General features: G+C 43.1%; 1 protein-coding gene across 12 annotated transcripts in view; it reads right to left on the reverse strand.

The window, feature by feature from the left end:
• Window positions 1-16,683, reverse strand: part of mpdz (multiple PDZ domain crumbs cell polarity complex component) — a 171,451-nt gene that overhangs the window by 144,771 nt on the left and 9,997 nt on the right. For 10 of the 12 annotated variants that reach the window (XM_033018007.1, XM_033018008.1, XM_033018005.1 and 7 more), the window contains exons 2-4: window positions 9,105-9,178; window positions 5,766-5,932; window positions 233-457 (exon numbers count right to left, since the gene is read on the reverse strand). In XM_033018007.1, the coding sequence (XP_032873898.1) occupies window positions 233-457; window positions 5,766-5,932; window positions 9,105-9,120 (408 nt within the window). In that variant the 5' untranslated portion in view covers window positions 9,121-9,178. The remainder of the gene's footprint in view (window positions 1-232; window positions 458-5,765; window positions 5,933-9,104; window positions 9,179-16,683) is intronic. The other 2 variants (XM_033018012.1, XM_033018014.1) reach the window with 2 other exon arrangements.

Below are 16,683 nucleotides of genomic sequence, written 5' to 3' on the forward strand. Positions count from 1 at the left end.
AAGAAGCTAAATATTTTCCTATACTGTTAACATTATTTGATACTTAATACAAATAATCCATTTAGTTGTAAAATAGTTGCCTCAATGCATATCAGAAACATGCTGAGATGAGTTATTTGGTTCACAAAAGCGACAAGTTTGAAAATGAGCTGTGCAATTAATTTAAACTATACATTACATAGGATCTCATATGTCTAACAGCTGCATTAAATGTAACAAGACATCCTCTTACATGAGACATTTTTCTCAAAATCTGCTCAAACTCTTCATTGGGCTGCTTGCCGTTAACATAAGGGGAACCAGGCTGCACTGGAGGTTCTTGATCAACTTCTTTAATTCCATTCTGTTGAGCAATCATGTAGGATTCATTTAGCGGAGAAGAAGCCAAAGTGACAGGTGAACCAGATGCTTGAGAAAGATCAATGTTTGAGCGTACAGAAGATGGTGTGATATTCACCTATTTAAAAAGTAACAAATAGCACAGTAATTGCACCAACATATAGTTAAAAAGAGAAACCTGAAACAAAACTATAATTTGTGATGAAACATCAGTAGCCAAAGCATCACTCTTTCCAGATCCTTACTAATCTTCTGTGTATTTACTGTTTTTAGTTCACTAAAGATACTCTTTCAGATTTAATATGTTAAGTGAACATAACCCATAAATGTGCTCCTCAAATGAGAACACTGATTTTTTGGCAATGCAGCGAATTTCTGAAGAATGTTTAGCAATGTTTAGCAAAAACTGGAACAAATAATGGACAAGATGCAGAATAACCCTGAAGTATTCATATCTGTAGTACACATCAAAAAATTTACTACACCCAGCAATAAACCAAAAAAAGGCAATACCGAAAAGTCTCTCAAACCATAATACGCAGATGGAGGCCAGATTGAAGATAGAATCTAGTTGATTATCAAGTGGATGCTTCATATTGCAAGTGCAAAGTAAACGTTGCACAGAAATGAAAAATGTAATTGGTACTTTGGCCTTCATCAGTCAGAGTATTGAGTATAGAAGTTGGGAGGTCATGTTGCAGTTGTATAAGACATTGGTGATACCACATTTAGAAAATTGTGTTCAGTTCTGGGCATCAGGAGGATGAAGGGAGATTTTATGGAGGTATACAAAATCATGAGAGGAATAGATAGATGCACAGAGTCTTTTGCCCAGAGTAGGGGAATCGAGGACCAGAGGACATAGGTTCAAGGTGAAGGGGAAAATAATTAATAGGAATCCGAGGGGGAATCTTTTCACACAAAGGGTGGTGGGTGTATGGAACAAGCTGCCAGATGAGGTAGTTGAGGCTGGGACTATCCCATCATTTAAGAAACAGTTAGACAGGTACATGGATAGGACAGGTTTGGAGGGATATGGACCAAGCGCAGGCAAGTGGGACTAGTATAGCTGGGACATTGTTGGCTGGTGTGGGCGAGTGGGCTGAAGGGCCTATTTCCCACACTGTATCACTCTATGACTCTAAGAGAACAATGATTTTACACGTGATCGTGCTATAACTCTGTAGTTATATTTTTAAGAATTCTGGGGTTACAGAATATCATGCTCTGTAGACATGTGTCAATAGGGAAATTGGGGGTTGGGGCTAGAGTGTTCCAGCTTCACTGTAACAACTTTTTATTCCCCAGTAGGATTCTCATTTAAATAGCTATAAATTTATTTTCATCACTGCAAATTAAAAATATTTAAGGCTGTATGTTACACTGTCTAATGGAGTAGCATGCATAAGTGTAAGTGTTAATAGAAGCAATTGGTCAATTTCAATGGCTACCTGTGGTGAAACATAGACTGTGTTCTTAGGAGTCAATAGTGTCTAATTACTGCAGAGAGGTGACACAGGTTTTTTCCCCTGGACTGTTATTTTCCCAGACAGCATTTTCTTCCAGCTCGTCAATTTCCAAAGTAACGTAATTCATTTTCTAGTCCTCAATCAAAATCGTGTTATAATAAATTGTGGTGTAGCGGAACTACCTGTACCAATGTGCCAAATGTCCGTGGAATAACTTTGATAGTAAGGGTTATCATCAATCATGGAGAACATAATTGTCTAGATGCTACAACTAGTCATTGTTGATAATCAAGCATTAAATAAATGAGTAAATAATCAAGCAGTCAATAAATGTTGGGCAATCTAATTACCGGGCCCCTACTTCTAAGCTAAATTTCACATTACACGTTATATCAATATCAGAGTCAGCAACTGTAAGCTTGAATTCTATGGTGCCTTTACTCACTTGCTGCTGAGCCACCTGCTAAGTTGAACTTTTTGACTAGTTTAAAGGGACGTGAATGAATAGGCTTAGTCATGGGAAGTGAAATGAGAGATGCAAAGATAATTTAACGTATAGAAGCCTAAGTCAAGAGAGCACTTGATTGGGTACACATGTCTTATTGGCACATATTGTAATTTATACCAAGTTTTCTTTTGATACTTTTGAGGGTAAGATACAGCTGAAAATTTTAAGAGTGCCAAGAATAGATCATTGTTCAATACTAATAATAAAAGTGCGCGTAAGGGAAGAAAAAACATTGTTTTTTGATTCTCTAGGTCGATATGAATAAAACATAGTGAGATCCCACCAAATTGGATAACTACACAGACATTAGAAGAAGGCACTATAGTTAACTACGTCAAAGGCTGCAGACAGGTTAACAAGGATTTGAAGAAACAGATTATCTTGACTTAAAATAGAATGGATGGATAAAGCTATTCTGGTAATGTGGCATGGCTAAATATCTGACTGGAAGACTCAAACATGGAGTTCCAGGAAAAATGGACATGAATTTACAGGCTTTGAATGAATAAGTTTATTGGCCAAGTATGTACACATACTAGGAATTTGCCTTGGTGCTCCGCTCGCAAGTAATAACACGACATACAGTAACAATTATGAATGACACATAAAACGTGTGTGTGTGTGTGCGTGTGTGCGTGTGTGTGTGTGTGTGTGTGTGTGTGATTCTGCCTTTGAAGCGTATCTCCTCGAAAACCAGATGCAAAAACAGGGAGGTTCTTACATATTTTGGTGGGAAATTAGTCACAATCTCAGAAAACCTATGAATAGAATGATAGCATAGGCAGATGCCTCAGTTTTGTGGCAAAGTCTATGTGCTCCTCATAACCATTGGGAGGTAAAAGTAGAGGAGACTGCAGGAGAAGGTATTAAGATAACAGTTTGATATTTCAAAAAAGAATGAAGAGAAAATGACACGATTTTTAGTTTTAGATCTTGATTGAACATTAAATCTGAAAATCAGCTATGGGTTTCGCAGGTTAGAGATCAAAACTGGATACTGTATATGAAGCTGAGATACAGCTTTGCATAAGAAAAGATGCGAGAGGTTGAATGTCCTACCTATGTCCTTATACTGTGAGCTACTGTCTAAGAAAGGGAAGCGAGGAATTTGGTTTACAATTCAAATGGAATTCCACTCATTTAAACAGTGCAATCTGTTGAGATAAGACACATTCCAGGCAGTAGTTTTTTGACTGCCTGATACTGCTTCCAATTTCTGTTCCATAGATTCACTTGATCATTTTGTTCTGCAAAATGCAACTCAAAAACCAGAAAGAAAATGTTTCTTCTGCATAGTGAGGACTCATGAGACTTCCAGTACAAAGCATGGGTGTGTTTACTACATTAACAAGGATATTTAGATAGTTGCCACTAAATCTTTAATGAATCTCATTTGCAGTCACATGAGCAGAGCTCCAGAATAACTTCTTACAGTGGTATAAATTAATAGCCAGATCCTTTTAACAGCAAGAATCGCACAACATTGTAACGCAATATCAAGCTACAGGTGCACAGATTTAGATAACAAGAGCATAATATGCAGCAAATATAAGAGGAAACCAGGAACTGTACATTTAAACACACCCACTCTTCCAAAAAGCAGTTGCAATGTTCCAACAATGGAGAAACAGGCACTGATCATCCCTAGAGCAACTCCTCGGAGAATGAGATCGTGGCAAAATAACAGCCTATAGGATATATTAATTAATTGAATGGATATTTATTGTCACATATGCAATTAAACATTACATTGTGAAAATCATTGTGCATATAATCCCGGTGCAGCCATGTTTGCCGCCATTTCATCAAGTTCAAAGTAGCCGCAGTGTCCTCCGCCGTTGCTCCACAGCTTTAGACCGCAACCAGTCCACGTGCTTGGATCGGCACCCGGTCCAGCTATGCTACAGGCTGTTGCAGGGCCTCCAGCGCCCACTCTACCGTCGAGGTAGTGCACTCCCTCCCGCAGCCGGTCTGCTCACCAGCCCTCCTTCCAATTCCTTCCATTCTAATGCATCCTTGTAATGATTAAGATGACATGGGATGGGCGTTCAACTCCAATCACGCAAAAGGTTTTGTGTAGTGCTCGGACCTCTCCTTTCCAGAATGGCAAGTCCGCTAGCAGCCATGAAAGCTCACGCTGCTGCCATCAGAGCCCAAGATACAAAGTGGTTTGCCAATGTCATGATACTGCAGCAATGTCCTCAACTGGATACTAAGATTGCTGATGTACTTTTTCAGACAAATGCCTGTGGACCAAGGAGCCCAAACTTCTCAAGATTCTGTGACATTAACACTCTAATCTCACTAGAAGAAAATGCTGCATTCACGAAAATGCTGTTCAGTCTGGATAGTGCAGTCTATAGATGAGTTTTCTAGACCCAAAGAACACAAGACTTCTTGAATGAGACATTGGCAAGGCCTAATTTGGAGTAATGACCACAGCTCTGGTCTCGTCAACTGAAGGACCATTTTCTTGCATTGGAAAAATGCAGCATCAATAAGCAAGAATGATCCTTTGACTTCTGAGAAAGGATTAAGATTGGTCTATACTCGTGGAGTTTAGTATATATTCACTGGAGTTTAGTCTACACTCACTTTGAATAAGTAAGAGGTAATCTCATTTAAACATACAAGACTACTGATAGACGTAGAAAGTTAAACAAAATTAATGAAGTAATGCATTTTCATTAGAACAATAAGGTGTTATACACACTAAACAATAGAGAAATAAAGATGATAACGTTTTGACAAATGTCATTGACTCGAGGTGCTAATGTTTCCCTCGAATGCTTCTTGAGCAACATAGTATTTCCAGTACTTCATTTTTAATTAAAACTCCCAGCATTTGCTGTACGGTGTTCCTGCCACAGTATTATTTTTACATTGTTACAAAATGCAAGTTCATCACACTTTATTAGTTTATTATTTACAAGTTTATTTGAGTCGAAAATGATCAAATCAACTTAGGTTTGGCAGTCAAAAATAGAAAAGAAACGCTGTACTTGAGGTCAAGGATCTGTCATGAGAATATGGATTGCCTCTGTAGTTGAGTGGATTTTTAAATTACATAGAAATTTATGCACCAGTATCTGAAGCCAACTAACAATAACTTCTGAATTTGCAAAAGTCAAGGAAAGGGGAAACATTGCTTATCTGAATAATTAAATAACAATTACCAGGATGAATAGGAAATATGACAAGCTGTAACCTCATGTCAAAATGTATTCATTTTATTTATGCTCATTTGAAACAAATCAAAGAAAGATTAAATGTAAGGTACATAACTTATTCGACTCTTTGTGCAAGAATAATGCTTTTCTATGGATATACAATGCTCCTGGAAATGTGCATTGACCATGGCACACTCAATTACAGTCTGTAATTAAATGCTATCACCACTATTAAAAAGTCAATTTTAATACCCTCTTTAACATAGGGTTGGATCTCACCTGATCTTTCAACTGTTGAACAGAGCTCTGCAGGTTCAGGATCTGGTTGAAGAGAGGGCTCTGCAGCACAGATCTCAATAAGCTCAGCTTCTCTTCATTTGCAGCATCCCCTTTTTCTCGTAGTTTAGCCTGTAACCGCTCCACGGCCAGCAAAGTGCGTTGGGTATCTACAAATACAATTCATTTTTTTGCAAGTTTAGTATGTGTCATTTTCAATGTGACTAGCTTAACAATATTTTTTTCCCGATTTTGTAAAAGTGCAACATTACTGATATATGGAGAAGCTGTTCTCTCCAAAATATCAGAGGCCACTTTCAAGAGAGAGCTAGATAGGGCTCTTGAAGATAGCGGAGTCAGGGGATATGGGGAGAAGGCAGGAACGGGGTACTGATTGTGGATGATCAGCCATGATCACATTGAATGGTGGTGCTGGCTTGAAGGGCCGAATGGCCTACTCTTTCACCTATTGTCTATTACCATGGATTCCCCTAACTTACTAATTATCAAGTGTCATGTCTTTGATAAACTGAAATTATGCTCCACAGTTCATTCATTTACATCAAAGATTGCAATTATTGTCAATCCAAAGTCCTCCAAACATAACTGCAAAAATTATTCCAGTCTGAGGAATCACTTACCACAACACTCTGCATTCTGTGTCTTACCTAGTTTTTGTATTCATGCTGCCACTTATTTTTTCTAATTCCATGGACTTCAATTTTGCTGGCTGCTATTATGTGTTTTTTTTAAATCATTTATATATCATTGCCCTTTGAGCATTCATACAATTTTTAATTTACTGATGATCACAACATGGTCAGCATTTATTGCCCATTCCTGAATACTAATGAGGTGAGGTAAAATGTCTTCATGAACGTCTGCAATTATTTTGGTCCAGGTAAATCCTTAACATGGTTATCGTTAGCCATTAACTAGAGAAACAGAGATGCATTTCCACTGCAAACAGTGAGAGACTTTGAAAGAAACACAAATCTATCTGCACACAAACTACAAAGTACTCAGTAAAGTTTATTTTAATTTATAAGCCATTATTTTGTAAATGGCAATTGTATCCTGGATTATTATTTAATTGTTGAACAACTGGTAGCAACTTCAGCCCTCAGCCGTAAACTTACACAGCAGAAATAATATTTTCATAGCTTCAGAAATCTGAGGGTTGGGACCGAAGACAGCATCCATCTGGACTGCTTATTTCTCTATTTTGACAGTTCAGCAACCCTTTAAGTACGTCACAATTATTTTTATACATACCTAGTTCCACTGTTTTATTCTCCCTTGCTATTCCATTACTTAACATCTCTTCCTTTGTGAAGGATACATAGATACATAGACAATAGGTGCAGGTGCATTTGGCCCTTCAATGTGATCATGGCTGATCATCCACAATCAGTACCCTGATCCTGCCTTCTCCCCATATCTCTTGATTCCACTAGCCCCAAGAGCTCTATCTAACTCTCTTTTAAATGCATCAAGTGAATCGACCTCCACTGCCTTCTGTGGCAGAGAATTCCACAAATTCACAACTGTGTGAAAATGTGTTTCCTCATCTCAGTTCTAAATGGCTTATCCCTTATTCTTAAACTGTGGCCCCTGGTTCTGGACTCCCCCAACATCGGGAACAAGTTTCCTGTGTCTAGCGTGTCCAATCCCTTAATAATTTTATATGTTTCTATAAGATCCCCTCTCATCTAAATTCCAGTCAATACAAGCCTAGTCGCTCCATTCTTTCATCATATGACAGACTCGTCATTCCGGGAATTAACCTCGTGAACCTATGCTGCACTCCCTCAATAGCAAGAATGTCCTTCCTCAAATTAGGAGACCAAAACTGCACACAATGTTCCAGGTGTGGTCTTACCAGGGCCCTGTACAACTGCAGAAGGACCTCTTTGCTCCTATACTCAACTCCACTCATTATGAAGGCCAACATGCCATTAGCTTTCTTCACTGCCTGCTGTACCTAGGTGCTACGTACAGATTCAGTACAGTAGCCTATCTCCTTTTCGGTATCTTATCAGTCCCACTCCGTCACTTGTCTATTTATTATTTGTTAAATAAATCAAGGTAGAAACATAGAAACATAGAAAATAGGTGCAGGAGTAGGCCATTCGGCCATTCAATATGATCATGGCTGATCATCCAACTCAGTATCCTGTACCTGCCTTCTCTCCATACCCCCTGATCCCTTTAGCCACAAGGGCCACATCTAACTCCCTCTTAAATATAGCCAATGAACTGGCCTCAACTACCTTCTGCGGCAGAGAATTCCAGAGATTCACCACTCTCTGTGTGAAAAAAGTTTTCCTCATCTCGGTCCTAAAATATTTCCCCCTTATCCTTAAACTGTGACCCCTTGTTCTGGACTTCCCCAACATCGGGAACAATCTTCCTGCATCTAGCCTGTCCAACCCCTTAAGAATTTCTGTAAGTTTCTATAAGATCCCCCCTCAATCTTCTAAACTCTAGCGAGTACAAACCGAGTCTATCCAGTCTTTCTTCATATGAAAGTCCTGACATCCCAGGAATCAGTCTGGTGAACCTTCTCTGTACTCCCTCTATGGCAAGAATGTCTTTCCTCAGATTAGGAGACCAAAACTGTACGCAATACTCCAGGTGTGGTCTCACCAAGACCCTGTACAACTGCAGTAGAACCTCCCTGCTCCTATACTAAAATCCTTTTGCTATGAAATCCTCTGCATAATCCTCTGCAGATCCTCTGCATAAAGGTTTTTTTCTTTCACCTAATATTTTATTAGCACTGATAAATAGCTGTGGGCACAATTTCAATGCATCAAGAAAAACTGTTTGGTTCTTAAATCCAATTCAGAAACATCTATTCCTTTGCCACAGGTACACAAAATTGCTGGGGAAACTCAGCGGGTGCAGCAGCATCTATGGAGCGAAGGAAATAGGCGACGTTTCGGGCCAAAACCCTTCTTCAGACTGATGGGGGGGGGGGGGGGGGGGGGGGGGGGGGGGGGGGGGAGAAGGAAGGAAAAGGGGAGGAGGAGGAGGAGCCCGAGGGCGGGCGGATGGGAGGGTGGGAGGAGACAGCTAGAGGGTTAAGGAAGGGGAGGAGACAGCAAGGGCTAGCAAAATTCCTTCGCCACCTCTTGCAAGTAGTTGTTTTATTATAATCCTACTTCTCCAAAACCATTTTCAAGATTAATCTGAAATGCAGTTGACGTGGACTTTGTCCACACGTTGGACTGCACAGGTGAATGCACAAATCAGTGTCAGCACTATTATGCATTTCTAGTTACATACAATTGACAACAACTGCTCCTTTTACAAAACATAATAACTGAAAGAACTTACCCAAGCCTTCCAACATGTTTCCAGTGTCAAGACAAAATCAAATTCACTGGAATTAGAATTATATTAAGCAGCTCCTGAAAGGAAATGTAAACAAATCACATTGCAACATATAAATATGCAGCCAGTTAACTTGTTTGTCAAAAAAAATTTAACAATGTAATGTATTTTTCTATCATCTTCTATCAGCAAGAAAAAAGAGACACTATTATAATCAAAATGACAACTGAAAATCTTGCGAGAGGGTTATGAGACAATGCACTGTGTACCTGCACTTGGCATAATATGGTACACTAAGACAGACATCCATAAAGGCATCACAGCAACGATCTTGGACTTAAGTAACAAATCTCAAATGATTAGTCTCCAAAGCACCATCACTGGCAACTCAAGATTGTATCTTTTTAACACAAAATTCAAGCACTTGCAGCCTTAAGGCTATCATGCATTTAATCATTTATTGAGAATGCGTGACTTCAGAGGTTTTAAGGTGACAGCATCAGGGTCTCTGAAGAGAGCGTGGAAACTCAGTGACTCCTGATAACCCAAAGTGGAAAGAGACAAAGAAGATTCAGACAGGAAGAAACAACTTGAGAGTGAAATACATAGTGGAAAAGGATAATGGGAGTGAGATAGAGTGCCCTTCATAATGTTTGGGACAAAGACCCATCATTTTATTAAAGGCTATTTTTATACATTTTGGTTTCACCATGTAGAAATTACAGCTGTGTTGATACATAGTTCCCCCATTTCAGGGCACCATAATGTTTGGGGCATATGGCTTCACAGGCGCTTGTAATTGCTCAGTTGTGTTTAATTGCCTCCTTAATGCAGGTATAAGAGAGCTCTCATTACTTAATAATAAATTTTATTTATGGGCGCCTTTCAAGAGTCTCAAGGACACCTTACAAAAATTTAGCAGGTAGAGGAAAAACATGTAAGGGGAATGAAATAAATAGTAGAGACATGACTAGTACACAAAGTAACGACAGAATTCAATACAAAACACAATATGAGGCAATTAATGCACAGATGAAAAGGGAGGGGGACGTGGGGCTAAGGATAGGCAGAGGTGAAGAGATGGGTCTTGAGGCGGGACTGGAAGATGGTGAGGGACACGGAATTGCGGATCAGTTGGGGGAGGGAGTTCCAGAGCCTGGGAGCTGCCCTGGAGAAGGCTCTGTCCCCAAAACTGCGGAGGTTGGACTTGTGGATGGAGAGGCTGATGTGGATCTGAGGGACCGTGAGGGTTGGTAAGGGGAGAGGAGGTCAGTGAGATATGGGGGGGCCAGATGGTGGAGGGCTTTGTAGGTGAGGATCAGGATTTTGTAGTTGATCCGGTGGGAGATGGGAAGCCAGTGAAGTTGTTTGAGGACTGGAGTGATGTGATGCCAGGATTTGGTGTGGGTGATGAGTCGGGCGGCTGCGTTCTGGACCAGTTGGAGTCGGTTGATGTAGGTGGAGCTGATGCCAAGGAGAAGTGAGTTGCAGTAGTCCAGTCGGGAGGAGATGAAGGCATGGATGAGTCTTTCAGCAGCGGGAGGTGTGAGAGAGGGTTTGAGTTTGGCGACGTTGCGGAGATGAAAGAAGGAGGTTTTAATGACATGGCGGATGTGAGGCTCAAGGGAGAGGGTGGAATCAAAGATCACGCCAAGGTTGCGGGCCTGGGGAGATGGGGAGATAGTGGTGCCGTCGATGGTGAGAGTGGGGTTATTGATTTTGCTGAGTGTGGCTTTGGAGCCTATGAGGAGGAATTCTGTCTTATCGCTGTTGAGTTTGAGGAAATTATGTTGCATCCAGGTTTTTATAGCTGACAAACAGGAGTTGATACGGGAGAGGGGGGGGTTGTGGGGGGATTTGGTGCCGAGGTAGATCTGGGTGTCATCAGCGTAACAGTGGAAGTCCAGGTTGAAGTGGCGGAGTATCTGACCACGGGGGAGGATGTAGATGATAAAGAGGAGGGGGCCGAGTACGGAGCCTTGGGGAACGCCTTGAGTGACTGTGGCTGTAGCAGAGGTGTGGTTGTGGAGAGAGATGAAGTGGGATCTGTTGGAAAGGTAGGAACGGAGCCAGCTGAGTGCAGAGCCTTCAATGCCGAGGTCTTTGAGTCTGGTGAGCAGGATGTTATGGTTCACTGTATCGAAGGCTGCGCTCAGGTCGAGGAGGATGAGGATGTTGAGGGAACCAGTGTCAGCAGAGGTGAGGAGGTCGTTGAGGACTTTGAGGAGAGCAGTTTCTGTGCTATGGAGGGGGCGAAAGCCAGATTGGAGGGGTTCAAGTAGGTTATACGCAAGGAGGTGCGAATGAAGTTGCGACGCAACGATACGCTCCAGGGTTTTTGAAAGAAAGGGGAGGTTTGAGATTGGGCGGTAGTTAATGAGAGAGGAGGGATCAAGACCAGGTTTCTTTAAGATTGGTGTAACAGCAGCAGTTTTGAAAGCAGAGGGGACAATTCCTTGGGACAATGAGGAGTTGAAGAGATTAGTGAGGTAGGGGCAGAGAACAGGGAGGCAGGACTTCAGCAGGGGAGTGGGGAGAGGGTCGAGGGAGCAGGTAGTGGGTTTGGAAGAGCTGATGAGTTTGGAGATTTCAATAGGGGTGACCAGGTCAAACTGGGAGAGGAAGCAGTGTGGAGGAGGGGTAAGGAGGTCAGTGGAGATGTTGAAAGGAGGGGCCTTGGTAGGTGGTGGAGTAGATGCTGGGGAGTCGGGTACAGGGGATAAAGATTGATAGATGGTGCTGATTTTATCAGCGAAAAAGTGGAGGAATGAGTTGCAAAGATCCGGAGTAGAGGTAGGGAGAGTGTTGGCTCGAGGCTTGAGGAGGTTGCGCACTGTGGAGAAGAGGGTTCTGTGGTTTAGGCAGGGATCGGTGAATATGGAGGAGAGGTAGGCAGATTTTGCAGCAATGAGGGCATCTTTGTAATCAGTGAGGTGGAGTTTGTAAGCTTCAAGGTGGACTGTGAGAGATTATTTCTTTGCGAGTCGTTCAAGTCGGCGACCAGTCTGTTTCAGTTTACGAAGTGCAGGTGTGTTCCAGGGTGAAGATGTGTTGAAAGTTACGGTTCTTGTTTTGAGGGGGCTATAGTGTTAAGGGAGGTAGACAAGGTGGAGTTGAGATGGTTTGTGAGATCATCAGGTGAGATGGGGGTTGAGTCCAGGGGGAGAGTGGTGGAGAGCAGGATCATAGAGAAGGTGGGGATCAATGGATTTTAGATTACGGAAGGTGATTTCTCGGAGGAAGCGGGGGCGAGGTGTCGGAGAAGGGATGGCGAACCGTATAAGCTTATGATCAGAGAGGGGGAAGAGGCAAGGATGGAGGTCGAGTACCGGTTGATTTGTGGAGCAGACCAGGTCAAGGATGTGACCTTTGTCATGGGTGGGAAAGGTGACGTGCTGAGTGAGAGAAGTTGTCAAGTAAAAATGCGAATTCAGATGCGAGCTTGCAGGTGGGGGAGTCCATGTGAATATTTAAGTCACCAAGTAGCAGCAGACGTGGGGAGAGGGATGAGGCAAGTGTGAGGAGTTCAGTGAAGTCAGATAGGAAGGAGGGGTTTGGTTTAGGTGGCCGGTAAATGAGGATGACTGTCATGGAGGAAAGGGCTTTGAAGGCGAGGAATTCAAATGATGCTACTGGGGGGGGGGGAAAGATGAGTTCAGTGATACGAAAATTCTGGTTGAAAATAACAGCGAGGCCACCTCCATGGTGGGAGGGGCGGGGCTTGGAAATGTAATTAAATCCAGGTGGGGATGTTTGATTGAGGGAGAAGAAGACATTGGGTTGTTGCCAGGTCTCAGTGAGCAGAAGGAAGTCCAGAGTGTTGTCAAGGATTAGTTCATGGAGGGCAAGGGCTTTGTTGTTGAGCGACCTGGTGTTGAGGAGGGCAAAGTTGGCATTATGAGAGGGTGGAGGGATGGGGGCAGGCTGGAGAGATCTGAGGTTGTCCCGGTTGACAGTGCGTGTGGTCAGCTGGGATGGGGGGTGACGCGGGTGAGGGGGGGCAGAGCGTGGTAGTGAGCAGATGGATGGAATGTCCGTGGTTGAAGCAAACAAGCCTGCGCCGAGAGCCTCTGTGGATGAAACGGGGTCGACGCAGAAGTCCAAGCTGTTTAACGACCTGGATGCAGGATGGGATGTGGTTGTTGAAGAAACCAGTCATCTGCAGAGTTGAGTATTTGAGCATGAAACTTAGTCTTTCTTCCAGTCTTTCTATCACCTTTGGAAACTTTTTTTGTTGTTTATCAACACGAGGACCAAAGTTGTGCCAATGAAAGTCAAAAAAGCTATTATGAGACTGAGAAACAAGAAGAAACTGTTAGGCTTACCAAAATCAACAGTTTGGAGCATCTTTAAGAAGAAAGAGAGCATGTGAGCTTACTAATTGCAAAGGAACTGGCAGACCAAGGAAGACCACCACAGCTGATGACAAAATTCTCTCTATAATAAAGAAAAAACCCAAAACACCTGTCCGACAGAATAGAAACACACTTCAGGAGTCAGGTGTGGATTTGTCACCACTGTCTGCAGAAGACTTCATGAACAGAAATACAGAGGCTACACTGCAAGATACAAACCACTGGTTAACCGCAAAAATAAGATGGCCAAGAAGTACTTAAATGTTCTGGAAAAAGGTATTGTGCACAGATGAGACGAAGATTAACTTATATCAGTGTGATGGCAAGAGCAAAGTATGGAGGAGAGAAGGAACTGCCCAAGATCCAAAGCATACCACCTCATCTGTGAAACACAGTGGTGGGGTGTTATGGAGCGGACATGCGTGGCTGCTGAAGGTACTGGCTCACTTATCTTCATTGATGATACAACTGGTGATGGTAATAGCATAATGAATTCTGATGTGTATAGACACATCCTATCTGCTCAAGTTCAATGAAATGCCTCACAACTCATTGGCCAGTGGTTCATTCTACAGCAAGACAATAATCCCAAACATACTGCTAAAGCAACAAAGGAGTTTGTCAAAGCTATAAAATGGTAAATTCTTGAGTGACCAAGTCAATTACCCGATCTGAACCCCATTGAGCATGCCTTTTATATGCTGAAAAGAAAACCAAAGGGGACTAGCCCCCGAAACAAGCATAAATTAAAGATGGCTGCAATACAGGCCTGACAGAACATCACCAGAGAAGACAGCCAACAAACGGTGATGCCCATGAATCGCAGCCTTCAAGCAATCATTGCATGCAAAGGATATGCTACAAAATATTAAACACGACTACTTGCATTTACATTAAATTGCTGTCCCAAACATTACAATGCCCTGAAATGGGGGGGGGGGGGCTATGTATAAACACTGGTGTAATTTCTACTAGGTGAAACCAAAATGTATAAAAATGGCCTTAATAAAAACTGACAATGCGCACTTTTACCACGTGATTTTTTTTCCATTACAAATCTCAAATTGTGGAGTATAGAGGCAAATAAATGAATGATGGGTCTTTGTCCCAAACATTATGGAGAGCACTATATACAGCACCATGTATCTTGTTATAATTTCAGTGTCTGTCAAATTTACTTCCATTGCACTCAGTCTCCTTGAAGCTGAGTTTCTGCAGTAGATGTGAATTGTATGAAAATAGTTGGTTGTGTTTTTGTTCTGTTTTATGACCTACTGTGTATTGTAAAATGTCACAAAAGTCAAAAACAAGAAGCCTGGTGGAATATATGCCCTAATTCAGCATCAATGGTGCCAGAGTGGAAACGGTTGAGGGTTTCAAGTTCCTTGGTGTTAATATTACCAACGGTCGGGTCTGTTGTGGCCAACTACATTGAAGTGACAACGAAGATGGCACACCAACGCCCCAACTTCCTGAACAAACCGAGGAAATTTGGCATTACTCCAATGACTCTTACAAACTTCTACAGATGCACCATAGAAAGCATACAGTTGGGTTGCATCACAGCTTGGTTTGGGAACAGCTCTGCCAAAGACCACTTGAAATTGCAGAGTTGTGATGTAGCCCAGACTACCACACAAACCAAATTCGCCACCATTGCCTCAATCTATACTTCACAATCTCGGAAAGCAGTCAACATAAGCAAAGACTGTCTCACTCCGGTCATTATTTCTTCTCTCCACTCCCATTGGGAAGAAGGTAAAGAAGCTTGAAAGCATGCACCACTAGACTCACGAACAGCTTCTTCCCCTCTGTTATCAGGCTTCTGAACAGTCCTTCCAAATGCTAGGGTATTGTCCAATTCAACTCTACCCAGGGGCGGAAATGCCGGGGGGCGGGGGAGGGGGGGGACGCGTGTGTGTCCCCTGTCCCCCCCCCCCCCGTTTTGAGAGGTGGGGTACGATGCCCCCTATTTTTTGTAATCCGGCTTTTAAACCTTGGTGAAATCTCAGTTTTCCACGAGAAAGTGGGGGTGGTACTGATGATCGAGGGTGCCGATTGGATGAGAGAGACGTCCGTCAGCAGGCAGTGGGGGGGGGGGGGGCGCCGTGAAGATTTAGCGCGATGATTGGAGGAGGGAGGTGTCAGTCAGAGGCGGAAGTAGGGGGGTGGGACTGAGGATAGAGAGCAGTAATTGGAGGAGGGAGACGTCCGTGGAACAAAGATCATAGAGCGGAGCTTGAATTGCATGCCCAGGCCATAGGGTCACAAGCAGAGAAGCAGCGCTAAATCCAGCTCAACTCCTCCTGTCCCGCCAGGTTAACCCACAGCCCTGCTTGGACTTACGGAAACGACGGCCCAGGCTTTCGGCCAGCGCGGAGAAGCAGCGCTAGTTCCACGGCTCCGGACTGGTGTCCCGTCAGTCCAGGCGAAATAGGCAGAGTTGAGCTGGATTTAGCGCTGCTTCTCCTCGCTGGCCGTAAGCCTGGGCCGTCGTTCCCGTAATTACCGTCCACAAGGCCCACGGTTGAAGCCTCCGAAGCCTCACTTGTGTGTGTGAGTGTGCGCATGCGTGCGCGGCCGCCAAGTAATTGTGTCCCCCCCATGTTTTGATAGCAATTTCCATGCCTGACTCTACCCCATTGCGGACATTGGACGTCTATGGAACTGGTGCTCCGCAATGCCGAGAACTATATTCATCACTCTGTTCCTTCCCCTTTGCTATTCCGATTGTACTCGAGTTTGACTTGATTATATTAATATACTAAACTAAGTGGGACCCATTGGGTCCCAGCATCACACAGGAGGGCTGGTCATGCAACGCAATATTCCACCTCTCCACCAATTCTAATATTGGTGGCCAGTTGGGGGGGGGGGGGGGGGGGCTTTCTGGAGCGCTAGTATGGGTGTTGTGGGCTGAAGGGACTGGTTTCCAGAGGGCTAGTATGCAAATTGTGCGCCAAATGGATTCTTGGGCTGGCGTCTCAGTCAATCAAGCCTGTTGTGCTGGCAACTCACTCACTCACGGCTGGTGGGCTGGTAGTTGACTCACGGCTAATCCTTGAAATTCTATTTCAAGCAGGGTATAAGGCCACCAAATTCAAGTGCAGTTTCTTACCACTTCTAGCAGGGTGCAAGGCCACCAAATTCAAGCGCAGTCTCATACCATTTGAAGTAGGGTGCAAAGCCACTAAAGACAGCGAGTCGTGACCTCTCCCTCCTCCATC

Source organism: Amblyraja radiata, chromosome 3 (assembly GCF_010909765.2).
Source record: "Amblyraja radiata isolate CabotCenter1 chromosome 3, sAmbRad1.1.pri, whole genome shotgun sequence".
Classification (NCBI taxonomy): domain Eukaryota; kingdom Metazoa; phylum Chordata; class Chondrichthyes; order Rajiformes; family Rajidae; genus Amblyraja; species Amblyraja radiata.